The sequence below is a fragment of the Protomyctophum parallelum genome, assembly GCF_964188405.1.
Source record: "Protomyctophum parallelum genome assembly, chromosome: 7".
Taxonomy (NCBI): Eukaryota; Metazoa; Chordata; class Actinopteri; order Myctophiformes; family Myctophidae; genus Protomyctophum; species Protomyctophum parallelum.
Window position 1 is genome coordinate 30,089,641 of NC_139705.1, and position 18,422 is coordinate 30,108,062.

Genomic DNA, 18,422 nt, shown 5'->3' on the forward strand with positions numbered 1-18,422 from the left:
TTTGAGAGTGGTTAAAGAAGTGAAATGTGTGTAAATGTTTGAAAATGTGTGAAATGTGTGGTGCAAGACGCACAAGGCATCATTTATCTCTTCAAGTAGACCCAATGTCAGAGCTCTTTCATCGATGATCGATCGATGTGTCTTTGCACAGTCTAAGTAAATCTACCTCGGAAGAGTGAACGCTTTGTTTGCAATGTTTGCAGTTTCTTTTTTTCATTACTCAAGTTAAGTCAGGAGTGTTGACCCATTTTTCAACCACACTCATATTCTTTATTCTTATTTATTGCGTAATTCATGCCTTTCTGTTTCTCCTGTCAAATATTTATATTTTGGCCAAATTATGTGTCAGGAATATGGAATCAGGAGGCTAATTACAGAAACATAATCAGTCACATTTTCATTGCATTCTACCATCGTAGTGAAAATGGAAAATTCAGGTGACCTGTTTTTAAGACATTTGTTAAATGAGGGTGTACCGCATGAGGAACCAAACAATTACTGCTCTATGTCTTCTTCACCCAGAAACATATTGCTTCGGGGCTATATTTATTATTTAAGGCTCTACAGTATATGTAAGGCTACTACTACTCTGTTATACTACACAGGAGAGAGTTTAATCCACACCAAATTATATTCAGTGACCTATTTGGGTCAATTTTAAGACCTGTAAACCTGTGATAATAAAGTTGATTCTGAATTAACACTGAGGATTTTACTATATATGTACTGTACACACACTATAAGAATATGTACACACATATTCTTGTGTACATGCTCCTGTAGCTGTTGTTGTAATACGGCATCAGCTGCCTGACTCAGATGACACATATAGTTCTGCATAAGCATATTGATAACCATGTCTACTACTGTATCAGAGGGACTGACTGTACGTACAATAGGCCTACTGTATATGAGATGCAGGCGTGGTTCTGCTCATTCTGTTCTTATCATAGTTTCCATAATCTACTAGGGACGTCATAGATCTACTGTATATATTACTCTGTGTGTGTAATATACTTCAGAATGCATGGTAACATATCACTGTTGTGTTGGCATGTGTTTTCCGTGCCTGCGTCTCGCAATGAATCGCCCACCGCCCAAAAGGGATTATATGTAGACTTCTAGATGCCTTAGAGATGGTCGCCTTTTTAATCATTACAGCTGTGAACAGCCCAAATTATTTATGCCGTATTGATCAACAGAAATCTCAATTGAGTGGATACTGGGCAAACGTCCTGTTATTTGTCTATAATGTGAAAATGCGGGGCTAGAAACACACATTTTAAGATGTAGCTATAATGTGAATTAAATGACAAACATAGATTTCAAGTATGAGCTTTATATTCATTATTCCAGTATTTTGTGTCATACAGACTTACAACACTGTCACCAATGCTTACTGCAGTGCTTAGGCTAAGCAGTGCAACGTCACTGGTTTATTTCAGTGTTGGTGACTTAAATAGATGGATTAGCACTTGACATTTCACCTGCAGAGCTTAAACAATCGCACCTGGATTCTTTTCTCTTGCAAGGATGCATTTTAGGCACTTAAAGGACGGTTCACAATGTCTAACCTCTACTTGGTAAACATATTCATAGAACACACAAATGTTGTGTTTGGGTTTAGCTGAAGATTAACAAGAGACTAAACTGAATGATAAAAAGCATTATTATAATCATCAGGAAGTAAAATATATAGAAGTAATGAGTCCATATAAATTCATTAGCCTCAGCACACAAAGAACATCCCGATATGACACTGTATAAAAACAACATTCACAGTCACACCATCACTTTCCGTTCATAAGCCACATTCAAATATAGGCATTTGTAAGGGCGAGTCCAGTGTCACTCATTTATTCAAAGTCTGTCAGTCTTACATTTGCTCAATGGAAACAATAGTAGCCTCATTGAGTAAAAAATGGTCTACGAGGTATTCGGTTCACCCGGTAAGTGTTGAGTCCCGGAGAGTCGAACCCCGGTGACAAGCCTTTCTTGTTGAACGGGTAGAAGTTGAAGAGCTGTCTGTCCTGCGCCTCCAGCGACACTGAGGCGCTGTTGACCTTCAGTTTGCAGGGGTACTGGCCCTCAAACACAACCTTGAACACTCTCTCTTGGAGGAAGTCCAGACGGATGGTCCGGTATTTGGCCGGCACGGCACTGTCCACCTGCGGGCCAAACTGCTGCATGACCAGCACCCCGTCCGAATCCGCCTTGATTTGGTAGAACGTCATGTTCCTGTAAGTGAAAAAACCCAAGTATGGAGTCGGGTTGGGCGGCGGCCTGAGCGTGCGGCGAGCTTCCCTGAAGGCCGCCTCCACGGCGGGGATGATGCGGCTGTAGGCCTCGCGCACCACGTCCTGGTCCTTCGGCCGCACTCCGGCCATCAGGACCACAAGGCCCAGCTTGAGGCGCGGGACCAGAGAGAGGGTGGCGGCATAGCCGTCCATATCCCCGTCCTTCCTCAGCACGTCGTAGCCCAGCTGCTCGTTGATCTCCCAGGGCGTGCCGGTGGCATTGGCGAAGTAGCCACTGTGGCAGCGGAACATGGGGGTCAACATAGTCTTGAGGGACTCCTGCTGGAGCAGGGGCTTGCTGTAGGCCCCCAGGAGAGCCATGGTCAGTTTGGCCATGTCGACAGCCGTGGAGTACATCTGCCCCGCGGGCCGGTACCAGCCCAGGTTGTAGAGGGGAGCCGGTTGTCCGCTGCTGTACACCCCCGTGGCCATCTTGCGCTGAACGGCTGGCGTGATGTCAAAACCCGTCTCCTCCATTCCCAGACGGCGCAGAACGTTCTCTGCCACCCAGCTCTCGTAGTCCGAGCCCGTCACCGCCGGGGCCAAGACGTTGGCCAACAGGGAAAAGGCCACATTGCTGTAGTGACATCTGAGGGAGGAGAATAAGAATCGTTATCACAGCTGAGTGACGGCGGGTTTGATAAAAGGACTGAGAAACCTGTGCTGATTATTAGTCATACCAAACACCACAAGCACACTGAAGTGGCCTTCTGAAGGAGGTTGCAAGGTGTCAATCATGGACAAACTCTGCCGCCAAACATGGCTGTTACAGGTAACACATGTTGTCTGGTTCATAATTCATATTGCCACCTTAGCCACAAGTATAAATGTTCGATCACATAGACCAGAACATACTCTGGGAAATAAATGTGATAGGTGGGCCTACATATAGAACAATATACTGAACTGCCTTAACCACTAAAACCCCACAAGGCGATGATGCACTGCGTCGCATTGTGAGCTTGTCGATCTGCTATTTTCAGCAAAGGTTTTCTCCACAATACGGATGTTTGTATGAAAATGTGAAGTGTTTGTAATAATGGCTGTATTACAGATTGAGATTGGTTCCCAGATGACATTTGAGTAAATATATGGCTGGATTTTATGACACATTCTCTTCTCTATTTACATACATTGCCCGCATTAGTCTGTTCAAGAAATGATTTATAGCATGTTAACGTTGTCAGAGACAGATGAACTGAAATTAATTCAGTTAATAAATAAACCAGGGGCTAATAAACTGTGCTAATAATCAGGTACACTATCGCCTCAGCTGATATATGTTTCTGTACCCTTTGAAACAGTAGTATGACTGAATCATAAATCCATGTTATTGCTCGCTGTGTGTGAACTATGTGTATCTGTTTTGATAACAAACTGTATGATTGTTAACAATGTGACCTTGCGTAGTATTTTATAGTAATCTTTATAATATCTGGGATTTATATAGCGCTTTTCGAAGTATAGCCTAATCAAAGATGTGTGAAGAAATTTTAAAAAGCAATAAAACATTCAAAGTGAGTTAAAATCTAAGTCAACTCGGGAAGGCTATCCTGCACAGGTGGGCTTTCCGGGGCGGTTTGGAAGGTATAGCGAGGGAGGAGCTTTTAGGCTGTGTTTCACAACATCAATTTATAATCCATACTATCCTAATGCACTTCACTCTGCATGATCTGTGGTTTGAGGAGTGACACATAAATACAAATGTATCCATCTTTAGCTATAACTTTTAACCAAAATGTTACATTTTCCCAAATACATTTGAACCCAAACGTTACATTTTCCCATGTTATTATGGACCATTAATAGTTAGGTGTATGATGACATGTGTATGTCACGATTAATAGTTAGGTGTATGATGACATGTGTATGTCACGATTAATAGTTAGGTGTATGATGACATGTGTATACCACGATTAATAGTTATTTTGTTGAGGAGGATGAGGCATTGAGGCCGCACAACTCGATGCAAACATGTATTAATCCATTAAGGTCAACATTTTAAAAAAAATCTTCTGATTCATGACAGTTTTCATAAAAACCTATGTTTGTGCTCAAACTATTTAATGTGAAGGAACCCCAAAACTTAAATGTAATTTGGCCACGACCCCAATCTGATATGTTGTTCCAGGGACCCCCAAGAAGCAAATATTTGAGCTAAAAACGTTCGTTCTGAAAGAATACATATTCAAAGTTTTGCGCCCACATTTTCATGATTTAAAAGAAATAGCAGATCTACAAGCTCGTAGATCCTGTTTGCGGCCATCATGTATGTATATATTTCTCAGTGTGTCCCAGAAATATGTTTTTTTTTTTTTTATATTGTAGTTGTAGTGTAGTAGTAAAAAGGAATGTGCACAATTAACTTATATTATATTGAATTGATATAGTATGTTCTCTGGCCATGGGTCAGTATTGGGTAATTATCCACCCCAGAAAAGTACACTAAACAAAGCACACACATGTGTGCATTAAGTTTCTGTTAAAAAAAATTCATCGTGGTGATATAAGAACGGTGTGTCCTCATCCTTCCCAACATAATCTCTGCCGTGGTCAGCACCTCATCAACACAGGTGTGCGCTCCCTCCTTTGTTTGCCTGACAAATACTTAATTTAACATACAGTTTACCAACTTTCAACCTCAACGTCCCTTTTTTGGGCAAAACATTCCAAAGATTACAAAAGACCCAGAGAAAATCTACAAGCTCACAATTAACTTGTTGCAATGTGTCACATTGCTAGCTTGTAGATCTGCTCTCAACATTATCAGTCAATAATGTTGGCAAAATATTCAAAATTTCATCATGCTTCATGTAGCATGTGACATGTCAAACTATGGGGTTTTCATGATGCTGAATCCATTCCAAGCCTTAGTTTTGCAAATAAACACTCATTGGGCTAAAAACGGCCAATGCCGTCATGCACAAATTGATGATGTCAGCACAAGTGGGCATGGCCGTTTTAAGCCCAATGAGTGTTTTTTTTGCAAAACTAATGCTTGGAATGGATTCAGCATCATGAAAACCCCCTAGTTTGACACGTCACATGCTAGATAAAGCATAATGAAATTTTGAATATTTTGCCTTCTATAGGTTGTTAATGGTATGGTCAGATATTATGTCAATTATGAAAATTGCATACCGGTACATATGCAAGTTAGCATCCGGCAGTTTCTACATGCTGGGGACCCATACTAAACATTTCTAACATAAAACGTTGGTGTACTCAAAATGTCCGGGTTCACTTTTTGGCTACTAGGCTTAGGCATTAAGTGGTTTAAAGTATTTTTAAAATGACGAGTCTTACTTGGTGCCTGGATCTGCAACAAGGACATCATCCTGCAACAAGTCCAGGGCTGCCTGCGTGTCTCCATCCCAAAGGAGACTGGTGGCCCTTAGTCTTCTGGGTAACCCTGAAAAAAAAACATTCCACTTTAGTAGTACAACTATAGCAAACTGACCTCATCCTGTGGGGAAGAAATGTCTTCATTAAAAATGAATATTCATATTCTTGAGGGGAAAAAAAGAGAGAAAAAATAAGTTCTTATATGTAGTCAATGGACATGTTAGAGGTGGTAGTCCGAGTCTGGCAGTGTGCCGTGGGTTCGACTTCGGACTTACTGCATGTCACTCCCCCATCTCCTTCCCCCATTTCCTGTCAGCCTACTGTCTGTCCCTCTATAAAAGATATATAAAAAAAGAGGTGGCTGGCCAAATATAGGCCTACTTAATGTACACTTTATCATACATAATCATAAAAGAAGAAACAAGTCAAGGGCTGCTTTGTATCCACACTTTTCCTGGGCTGTGTGTGCTCCACTTCCTGTCGATTTGATCCAATGAAAGCCAATGAAACTGGTCAGATGACCAATGATATCCAATGAAATCAACAGGAACTGGAGCACACAGCCCAGGAAAAGTGTGGATACATTTGGCCTAGGGCACACAGCTGCTGATTCCCTCAACATGAAATCATCAGAGGCATTCTGGATGCAAAAGCGAAAACCTACGTTTTTTTGACCCCCAGGGCCCAGGGGTTAACTGGGGACAGGGAGGAACTCCTTATATGGTCAGCATACTCTATAGTAGGGATGATTATAACAACAAAACAAAAAAAGAAGTGATATTTGAATTAAGTTAAATCACTGAATATACCTTTAAAAAGAATACCGCCACTGTCTTTGGGTTCAGATTTCAAAGAGGGTAAAAGCCCTGCCCCTGCCAGTGCCTAGACTAGGTAACCTTGCATCACCTGACTCCGCCAGATGGGGCGGTATTGAGTTCACAACAAGTTCACAATTTTGTGAAACAAATGTGAAGCAAGCCACTTATTCCTACTTGCAGTGTCAGGTTCATGGCTGAGGGAAGTAGGGGTGCTGCAGGGGCTGAAGCACCCCCTCCCCCCATGCACAGCCCCCCCTCGAACAGGAGGGGGGAAAAGATAAAAAAAAAAAAAAGGAAATTAAAAAGAAATATATAGGCCTATATGAATAATAACAATGTCACGTTATTTATATAAATAAAAAGTGGACTAGTTGGAGGATAACATAAATTGTATTCTTAAACTACACTACAGGTGTGATTCTTTTATATATATATATATATATATATATATATATATATAAAATAATCACACCTGTAGATACAGATACAGGTGTGATTCTTTTATATATATATATATATATATATATATATATATATATATATATATATATATAAAAGAATCACACCTGTAGTGTAGTTTAAGAATACAATTATTATATAATATATATTATATATATATATATATATATATATATATATATATATATATATATATATATATATATATATATATATATATAATATATATATATATATATATCATCGTCTCTGACGCTATTTCCGGTTACCTTTACGCACGGGGCGCGCAGTGCCGCGCACAAATTTGAATTTCTCCGGTCAGCCTGACAGTGTGTGTGTGTGTTGTTGTTGTCAACATGGCTCAGAAGATAATGAGTGATGGGCTTGGGCCCCAAGCCCAAATCAAGTCTAGTTCATGAACCCTTCATGAGCACCAGCAGCAGTGTTCAGCAGGGGACGAGTGCTAAAGTAGAAGAGGACATGTCGTGGAGTTGTCGTCAACGACGGAGGAGGAGGACAATAATAACAACAACAGCAGCAGCAGCAGCAGCAGCAGCAGCAGTGTTCAGCAGGGGACAACTCGGACGAGTGCCACTGCTACTACCGTTGAAGTGGACGTTGTCGTGGAGTTGTTGTCGGAGGAGGAGGTGGACAAAAACAACAACAGCAGCACCAGCAGCGGTGTTCATGCCATGATGAGGGAATTAACCACCCCGGAGCGCAAGAGCACATTTGGGGTTTAAGGTAAAGCATTTTCTATTTAACTATATTATTTCTCTAATAGTCACTATTACAGTGAGAAATAATATAGTATTTACTAATTACTATGGCCGCCGTGCCAACTGAACTGCTGAATGCTGCTGCAATTTAATGTTGGATATTAGGGAGTGATCTATGATGAATGATGATGACCATACAGTACAACACCCGGGTCGCCGAGCCCAAGCGATTGATTGATTGATTGAAATATTTATTAACAGTTTGTAGAATTTACAGTACATTTTAAGCACAAACTCAATACAAAGACTGTCAACTGTGAGTGGACGACCCAATTAAGCATTACACTTGTTTACAACAGGGTCCACATTGTTCAATTCATCAAAAACATTTAAAGACATAGGCTACAAACATTTAGAGAGCGCGCTGTTGTATAGGCCTATAATTTAGTCTGGTTGCCCCGAAGGGCAACCAGACTCTAGTTACTGTAAATGAGGATACTTTGACGCACTACTCCTCACACAGTTGCCGCACACACTCGAGCCATATGTCAAATTGACCGGCTTCATCGGGAATCGTGTGCTTGTATAGTTTAATTGATATTAATTAATTAGTTCTCCATAGACTTATAATGGGGAAATCGAAGACTAAATGTAAGTATTATTCCATTGGAGACCGTAAGCGCCATATTAGACTTGGGAGGGAGGTTCATAATAATTATGAAAATTAATTGAAAAGGAATTACATCAGTCGGTCTCATGGTGGCGCTATAACAGCCCACTTTACGTTTTTCCCTATAACTCTTGAACCGTAAGTCATAAAATCAAATTTTCTTTTTCCATGGATTCCTTGGGTCATGATGCATTTCCACATATAGCCCACGCCCATTTCCGTCAGGGAAAAAAATCCTGCAAATTTGAATTTTGTCCAAAACACACTTTTTGCTTTTCCTCCTACATATGTTGTCCAAATCTCACAAAAATCTGTACACGTGATCTCTGGACCTTTCCGATGAAAACTCGAATGGCGGAATTTTGATAGTGCATATCGTTCGGCCGTAATCGTTGTCCGAAGTTAGTAGGAGGGGCTTATATCACAAAGAATGCCATAAATCACGAACGGAATGTCCAATCCATCCCAAATTTGAATCACATGTCCGGGGTGGTTCAATCAACCAAGTTCTAAAAGTTCATCCATAGGGGGCGCCGCAAATGCGACAAATGTAACCGTTTGTCGCAAAAACATGAATTTCGGGGGTTAAATCCCCTCCGAATTACTTACGCATGATCACAGGGGTGACGCGACATTGTAATTGGCTGGCAATATTAGTGGGAGGGGCATATGTAAGCCACTGCGGCAACCACACTCTGCAATCTTTTTAAATTGCAAATTTTCTAGTTTATGTTTTGTTTTGATATCGGCGCCTTGCCAATGTCATGTGTAGCCTAAATAGGCCTATGCCTCTTTATAATGCGTTTTGTCAGTTTGTTCATATAACTTGCTTCAAGTTGCTTGCGTGTGGAGAGGGAAAGTAAAAGCCACTTTTTCGTGTGAAAATGCGCGAAAATGTAAAGTACTTCTCCCGGGCCTGGTCAGGTTAGGACCTTTGTCGGTGTACTCCACCGGCCAATAAAGGGACCCTGTTCTTGATGACGTAACTAAAGTACGTTTCGAGGTTGGTACAAGCTTGGAGGACACCAACATGACATACTTTGATGAAGTATGTCTACTTTGATGAAGTATGTCGGGGTATGTATGTATGTCAGTGTCCTCCAACAGCCAATAAGGGACCACCATTCTTGGTGACGTAACTAAGGTACCAAGGTTGGTCTAAGGTCAATAACGGGTCTAAAGGATTTAGAATAACAGAGAGCTCTAGGACTCAGAGCAGCAGTCGTACCCAGACAGCAGAGAGCTCTAGGACTCAGAGCAGCAGTCGTACCGACAGCAGAGAGCTCTAGGACTCAGAGCAGCAGTCGTACCCAGACAGACAGCAGGACTCAGAGCAGCAGTCATACCCAGACGGAGAGCTCTATAGGGACTCAGAGAAGCAGTCGTATAGGCAGAGAGCTCTAGGACTCAGAGCAGCAGTCATACCCAGACAGCAGAGAGCTCTAGGACTCAGAGCAGCAGTCGTACCCAGACAGCAGAGAGCTCTAGGACTCAGAGCAGTCATACCCAGACAGCAGAGAGCTCTAGGACTCAGAGCAGCAGTCATACCCAGACAGCAGAGAGCTCTAGGACTCAGAGCAGCAGTCGTACCCAGACAGCAGAGAGCTCTAGGACTCAGAGCAGCAGTCGTACCCAGACAGAGAGCTCTATAGGGACTCAGAGCAGCAGTCGTACGCAGACAGCAGCAGAGAGCTTTAGGAGCGCACTTCATGGTGTCCTCTGCTTGCGCACAATTAGGCCATACTGTACATGGCCTACTTGTGTGCAAGGCGCAAGTTGGCATCTCGAGAGAGTCCATTTCTAGTTTGGTTATTCTATATCACAACTGTCTATTGTTTGTGATTATTTCTAAGGACAAGACGACTAATTTGACTTTTACGAGACCAATGTCAGTGGAAACCTTCCATCACCTCTAGAACTCTACGTAAGAAATAAGAATCGTGCCAACTTGGCTGACATAATCGTCTGAGTAGTTCCCTTCTCTCTATTGGTCCTACTGGCTAAGTGGTTCCCTTCTCTCTATTGGTCCTACTGGCTAGGTGATTCCCTTCCCTTTAAGCTGAACCTGTGACGTTGACTCTGAGGGTTGACTCTTCCGGTTCCATAACTCAGAGTTAAATGAATACTCAGGATGTCCTTACAAATGGCCACGCCACCCTCTAGGGTTTCTCCTGTCCTGACCACCTCTTTTAATCCTGCCAGTCCAGTCTGAGAGGCAAACAGGCCAGAGGGATGATTAGCTTTATCTTTAGCCACAACAAGCCCTTTACTAATAATAGCTTATCTCTTTATTCATGTAAGCCGGGGTCAAGTAAAATGCTATACTGGGAGATGAGGAGCCATGTCCTTAACAGAGAGCGTAGTGGAGTGGAGTCAATACTCAATACCTGGTTTGAGACCCCATTCACCTCATTCGCCATCACAGTGATAATAATCATATCAATAATAATTGTTGGTATTAGCATGCTAGATTCCCGACGTAGCTGGGTTGTTCAGTATATTTATTATTAGGAGCCATGTGTGGATGCACTGCCACGTCCATTGTGTTTTGAAAGGGTGACCAATGACCATGCCATGTTTTCTTGTCTTGTCTTGTCTTGTCTTGTCGTATGTTTGTCTTGTTTTTGTTTTAAAACTTGGTTCAGGTTATGTTGTTATCAGTGTCGCTTCCATGTTAGCATACTGTAGGACTATGCAACTTTTTATTTTATTTATTTTATTTGATGCTGCCACAATATTTTGTGTATGGTGCTCACAACATTTATATATGTACATGTTATTTCTTTGATATGTTCCGTATGGGTGTGTCGCATATACTGTAATTTTGTTTGATTTACTGTATACCCTGAGTCTTGAATAAACAAAACAGTGAAAAAATAAAAATAAAATTGTTGGTATGAAGTTGCACGGAAGAAGCACTCAGTGTATTCCATATCAGTCATTTTAATTACTGTTTTAATTCCCAGTCCCCCATCTTCACTGTAATATCCTCACCTGGCAATTAACAGAACAGGCTGGCCTTGCAAACAGTCTACTTAGAGTCACAGGAGCATTTTGCTCGATTTGTACACTCAGCGCTGTCTGTCTGGGGGATTTTACTGTGTTGGAATCATGTGACATAAAAAACATCATGTTTGGTATAATTCTTACCAGAGAGCTGACTGGCCATGCGGCGTAGGGTGAGGGATGGGAAACGGGCTGCGAGGGCCCTGGCAGAGATGGGTTCTGGGCCCTGGCTTCCCCCCAGTGGGTTCTTTATGGTAAAGTCTTGGGCATATTTCTCCAATGGGTCATCCAAGGACTGCACCTTTCCTTCCTCCCACAGTTTGTACAGCATCAGGGTTGGAAAGATCTTGGAGACGCTAGCAATCCTGCAGTTGGAGAGGATACAAATATTTGTCCTTAAGTAAGTAGCCTTGCCGAGCCATGGGACCATAGGGCCCCATGGCCCTGTTTCTGTAGCGTGAGGCAGCTTGATGTACAAGTACACCCCCTGGACATGACGCTAGTATGTCGGAAGGACTTACCCCCAATCCAACCCTTGATGCTGAGTGTCAAGTAGGGAGGCACTGGGTCCCATTTTTAGAGTCTTTGGTATGACCCGGCCGGGGATTGAACCTCCCAGTCTCAGGGCGGACACTCTAACCACACCACAAGGCCACTGAGCTGGGAGTTAAAGGTATATTCAGTGATTTCACTTAATTCAAATATCACTTATTTTTTTGTTTTGTTGTGATAATCCTCTCTACTATAGAGTGTGCTGACCATATAAGGAGTTCCTCCCTGTCCCCAGTTAACCCCTGGGGGTCAAAAAACCTTAGGTTTAGTTTTTGACTCTCTATCCTGATTGGACGAAAGGCTTAGGTCCCAGCCAAAAACGAAACCTAGGGTATTTTGAGTGAAATCACTGAATATATGTGTCCTTGGGCAACATCAATTATAAAATGAATACCTTTTTCATATTGGAAAAGTCTCCACACACTTTTTGAACTTTTTCTATCTGTATTAAATACTAGCACTTCATATTAAGGTATTATGATTAATTGGTTGCTTCTTAGCATAAATATTACTAATATATTAATTCTGTATTTGTAATACCATACCATACCATACCATCTTTATTTCTATAGCACATTTAAATAACAACAAGTTGTTCCAAAGTGCTTTACAATAAAATAATAAAAATCACAACTTCATTTAAAAACAAACAACATAGTACACAGTGTCACTTTCAACATCAAAAAGCTCATACTGTGCTAGGAAAAGCCAAAGAATAAAAATATGTCTTGAGGCGTGATTTAAACACCTGAAGAGTGGGGGCCTGTCTTATGTGCAGAGGCAGCTCATTCCAGAGCTTGGGAGCTGCGACTGCAAAAGCCCGGTTCCCTCTAAGCTTCCTCTAATAATAGTAATAATTATTATTAATTAGGGATTTCTGAAACTACACCAATAAGCATTAATTAAAGGCTTATTGAGACAAACCTAATAATTAATGTATTTATTATTAATGAGTGGTCCCCAAAAAATGACCGGAACTACTTCCATTCAGGACGGGAACCCCTTTTGGTGTTTTAAGCATTATGTTATACTTTAGCTATGGAAAACTAGCAGATCTACAATCTGCTATTTTTTTTTTATTTTTTTTTATATATTTTTGCGGCTTACGCCTTTTATTGATTTTTGAAGGGACAGACAGTAGGCTGACAGGAAACGGGAGAGAGATGGGGGGATGACATGCAGTAAAGGCCGTGTCGGGTCCGGGAGTCGAACCCGCGGCACACTGCGACTGGATTACCAGTCCGGTGCCCAGACCGTTACGCTACGGCCTGGGCCTCAATCTGCTATTTTTGAAAAATCCAGGTCCATGGAACAAAATATTTTAAGATGGGGGTCGGCGGCCAATTACATATAGTTTTTCGGGTCCTTGACATAAAGAACTTTGAGAACCACTGACATAGAAACATAGGTTTTTCAGAAAACGCAGGATATAGAAGACATTTGTAGAATCGTCCTTGAGTCTAAATGGATTAATATTTCACCAAAACCATGAGCAGAACTCCCACCACAGGACTCGGGCAATCAATTAATACCTTTGCAACAATTATATTAATGCCAAGTATTTCCTAGGCTACAGCTTTTATTAAAAGGGTTTAAACTAACCCTTTAATATGTTAAAAAGTGAAGAAAAAAACCCCAAAAAACCCAACATTACCCTCCAATTTTTATAGGCTTTATTTTCCATCAGGACAAAAGCCACTTTGCCATAATTAAATTGTTTGGCGTTAGATAATGTGTACAACTCGTTAGATAATGTGTACAACTCGGATTATGATACTCATTTTAATACATTTAAATTGATTTATCAGCATGCAACATCTCTACTGCCCCGCCGGAAATGTGACGCCTCAATTTAAGTAAGTGCTTCAGTCTGTGTGAGTGTGCGTGGTCATATGATCCACTATATGTACAGTAACTGTGCTAAATGACCAAGGCTTTGGTGTAGATGGCTGCAGTAATCCATAAGCTCAGCTCTGACTCCAGCTAAAGCCTTTTGTAAATAATAACATATCTGTTAATTCTAACGTATAAGAATTAGGCGGCCTGCAGCGACATTTGCCTGGATGTGTGGTACTATATTTGATTGTTTCATGGGTTAACTGATACAAGGCAGTGGATATACTGCAGCGAACTCCTAGCTGAGATTGTGTGTGTGTGTGTGTGTGTGTGTGTGTGTGTGTGTGTGTGTGCGTGTGCATGTGTGTGTGTGTGTGTGTGTGTGTAACTGTCTGCCCTCTGTGTTTAATGATACGACAGACAGACAGACAGACAGACAGCTCACCTGTACACAGTGTATTCATTGGGTGGAGGTGAAGAGCGATCACTTCCATTCCTCTTGCCAAAATGTCCATTCCACAGAACAGAATCATTCAGAACCACAATGGCAGATATTGCTGGTAGCTGGCGTTTGTCAATGCTTGTTCTCAAGAGGGCATCTACCTGTTGTGGAATATAAACAAAATACAAAAGAAAGGAAACTATATGTAATTAATTATTATTTTTGTTATTAATGTATTTACTACTTTATCCTTTTTGTTGTGTTTTTATATTCTTATAATCAATAATATTGAATGGTTTTGAAAGGCAAGAAATAGCAGCTCACTGAATTATTTTTGAAAAACCTTGAAAGTTTCAGACTATTTGAACAATTTAGAAAAACTATTTACATAAATGTTCTCTTCTGGGAATACCTGACACAAAATATGTTCAGATGGGTCCTTGCAGCCACACAATACATTAATTTAATTTGTTTAAAAAAGAAAAGTTTTACATTAAACCGTTTGAGACTGTTCTAGGAAACACCATTCCACGTACCTGTTCTAAGGCCTCCTTCAGCGCACTGATGGGGTGCTGAATTCGCACAGGCTCGGGGAAGCGAGGGCACATTGGTTCCTGGTTCACCTCCTCTGTTACAGTCACTTCTGCAGGCAGATGGAACAGCACATGATTTACACTGTAAATCATTATCATATCAAATCAGTCATATAAGGTATATATCATACAGGCGTGGATAGTAACTACGTTAATTTACTTAAAGCTGCTATAAGCAAAGTAATATGTCAAAACTTTAATGACCTTTTTATTTTTTATTTTTTGTATTCAGACAGCCAGCAATGGATAGACTGCTCCCCCAAAATAATTAGTCTCTGTGACACATCTAGATGTTCCTAGAAGCTTTGTCATTGGTCGGAAAATTATGATGTATCTCTGTCAAGCTCATTCACATCGTTTCAGCCAGAAGTGTCCTTTTTCAAACCCTCAAACGCTGAGGTTCCATAGCTCAGTGGTGAGATCACTGATCAGCAGTGTGTTTTCAACCCCCGGTCTTACTTACAGTAGGTGCTTGTATGGTCAACCAGATTCACAGCTGTTCAACTATCCACAAATACTTTCTGTATAAATCTTCCCTCCAAGCATAGGTGTTATTTAATATTTAATGTCAAGCCCTTTACGGCTGCTCTCAATGGTCTTTGTCATCTTAAAATAATCCGTTCACCTAAATATCTCGCTTACTTAATCTATTCTCTATAGTTAACTATTATTACTCACTTCTACAGTATACAAAGTATAGTCAGTCAGTTGTCACTAAGTCCATTAAGAAACACTTTATTCTTCAGTTGTCATGTTATAACTTATTGGTTTGCATAGATTTTATTTGGTTACAGGAATCATTTTCATCTGTCATTTCATTCTTAGCATATTATAAGTCAATATATTATAAGGTTCGGTGTACATTATAAATAAATTTAGTCTTGGATCACTCAAGTTGTGAATCAGATATTTTCTGTGCAAGAAACTGTTCTGTCACTCTAGAATGACAGGCAGGCCTGAGCTCTCTGGTTGGTCAGTAAGTTAGGTTTCTTTAAGGGCAGACCCTCGACCCAGACGACGTCATTGAGAAACTCAGTTTTTATTTAAGCAGTCATTTTCTGTTTAGTCAGTGTGATTTATACCCCTCGTCATTTTGGATTTAGACTTGTTGGGCTATATCTCCAAATTGCATGTGACTTTTCCATGTATTATTGTAATGGTATATCTCACTGGGAATCCCACCTTGATAGTTTGACAACATTTCTGTCTCCATTTATTTGCGCAATCTTTACCATTCAAACAGAGAACTATTATAGTAAATAAATTCACATCAATGACTAACCAATTAGGAAGTAGACAGGCGAAACGACCAATGACAAAGCTTCTAGGAAAATCTTTGAATGCAGATTACAGCCCCTATAGATGTGTCACAGAGACTACATTTTTGGGAGCGTTTTACTCATTGCTGGCTGTCTGCAACAAAAAAATGTTGACATATTCTTGCTTATGCTTATAGCAGCTTTAAGTACAATTTCAACCTTTTTTTTTTACATTTTCATGTCAGAAGAAAATGTTGTACTTTTACTCCACTACACTTATATTTGACAGACACTAGTTATTTTGCAGATCTACTACCTACAACATTGTATGAGAAACATGCATTTGTTGATAGACTATAATTCATTCATATATATTCTCAGCTTAGGGTGAAAGGCCCCAATCATTTTAAAATGATTATATCTCCTTCAATTATTGTCCATGAATGATACATCATATGAAAGCTTACATTCTGTACTTTAATAATCTGTAAAAATCTGAAAAATGGAAAAGTAGAGTTGAGGGCCTTTTTGCTGGATTCTGTCACATATTAATTGGCGATACAATTACAATTGTCAATTTAGGCATTTAGCAGACTCTTATCCAGAGCGACTTTCAATAAGCAAGGTAAATACAATCGCATGCATAGAATGCAGAGAGGCAGTGTAATGCAATAAACTAGGATTGCAAGAACATGCATCTGTCTAAAATAAATATGCCATCTAAATTACATTCTTACCATTACCAGAAAAACTATGGTAATCTATAAGTAACAAATACATGAGAACGATCGAGGCATCTCTTGGTCAGTTGCTACCGTAGCATCAATTGAGGCAGAAGGAAGGGGTACAGGGAGAGTGAAGTGCTATAGGGGGTGAGGGGGAGTCTGAGGAGATGAGTCCGGCAGAAAATTGGAAGTGAGTCTACTGACTGCAATGGCGAGCAAGAGAGTGGGACATTCATATAGCAGATACCCCGGCCTAGGCCTTTCACTTCTAGTGATTTTTACTAGTTGCCTAGTTTACTAGTCGACTAGTTGTTTAACTAGGCCTACCTATTATGTATTTTTTTTATAATAGCTGTACAAAAACGGTGTACACTCGTAACTAAATAACTATGATCTATCTGATCTCGAGGCCTACAAAAACAGGGAGAGAGAAGGGAAAAAAACGTTTTATTTTTTTTCCTTATCAACTAGTACCAACAAGGTCGACTAGTGGATTTACTAGTCAACTAGTTGAGTAGTCGACTAGTTCCTTAAAGGTCTAGTGTCAGATATCTAGTTCCAGAATCTACAGTACAGTACTACCTGCTAATGCCTGCTCTAAAGGGAATGGTAATCCTCGCTGTGACAACGTCCAGCTTTGTGTAATCCCATCCCACTGCCGCCCCTGCAAACGAGCAATTACACTAAAGACGCTAAGGAAGCCAATGTCAAAAAGTGGTTCTTGTCAGCTTCAAAAAGGTAAACCCCAAAGCCCTGAAATTCAGTGAGCTGGGGGAACAGTTTATGTGCTCCAGGTTTGTTACTGGGACCTCAGTAGTGTATGATTGCTTGTTTTAAAGGAACCCGCACAGGAGCTAAGTCTGTGTGTGTGTGTGTGTGTGTGTGTGTGTGTGTGTGTGTGTGTGTGTGTGTGTGTGTGTGTGTGTGTGTGTGTGTGTGTGTGTGTGTGTGTGTGTGTGTGTGTGTGTGTGTGTGTGTGTGTGTGTGTGTGTGTGTGTGTGTGTGTGTGTGTGCGTGTGTGCGCGTGCAGTAGGTAAACATGGTGTGAGGGAGTAATTTACCTATCATCTTTGGCATGCGATACTGCCATATGAAGCAACCAGTCATGACCACAGAGATCAGAAAGAAGACCACCATACCCAGCTTGGTCCATTTGACCTTCATCTTCCCACTTTGGACAATAGCAGGAGGCTACAAAGAAGGAGTGGATAACATTATATACAGAGAGCAATGAATCCACTATCTATAATTCACTGTCCATTTTCTTCATGGGCAGCCCCACGTTCACGAGTTTAGGTGTGTTTTTAAACTCAGAAGCCATCATATTTACACATTTCTCATTTACTAAAATATTATACATTTCATTCTGACTACAAATTACAACATAAGAAAAAGCTTTCTCAAACTACTACCTCTTGAAATTCACTTTGAAACCGAGATTAAATTTACCACTAAAACGGACTCACCTGAGAGGGGGGAAAAGAAGAAAAATGCCTCACATCATCACCTGGTTCCTGAGTCACCAGTGCAAGAGTTGTCATCGGTGGAGTTCAGACTCCAGAGACGCTGTTCCTGAGCACTCAACTCCCCACACACTCACTACCACCTACATGCATTTAATCCTAACCATGATCCCTGGCTTGCATCGGGATACACGGGTGATTCTCTCCCCACAGGCGCCGTGACATCATAATCTCCTGA

General features: G+C 40.8%; 1 protein-coding gene across 1 annotated transcript; it reads right to left on the minus strand.

Moving 5' to 3' along the window:
- Positions 1-1,907: 1,907 nt before the first annotated feature.
- Positions 1,908-17,885, minus strand: lactbl1a (lactamase, beta-like 1a; the record flags this gene model as incomplete). The annotated part of the gene is made up of 6 exons (XM_083769754.1): positions 1,908-2,886; positions 5,604-5,709; positions 11,459-11,679; positions 14,148-14,305; positions 14,681-14,787; positions 17,783-17,885. The coding sequence occupies 6 exons, from the start codon at positions 17,883-17,885 to the stop codon at positions 1,908-1,910; spliced, it is 1,674 nt and encodes a 557-aa protein (XP_083625880.1).
- Between the last annotated feature and the right edge of the window lie 537 nt (positions 17,886-18,422).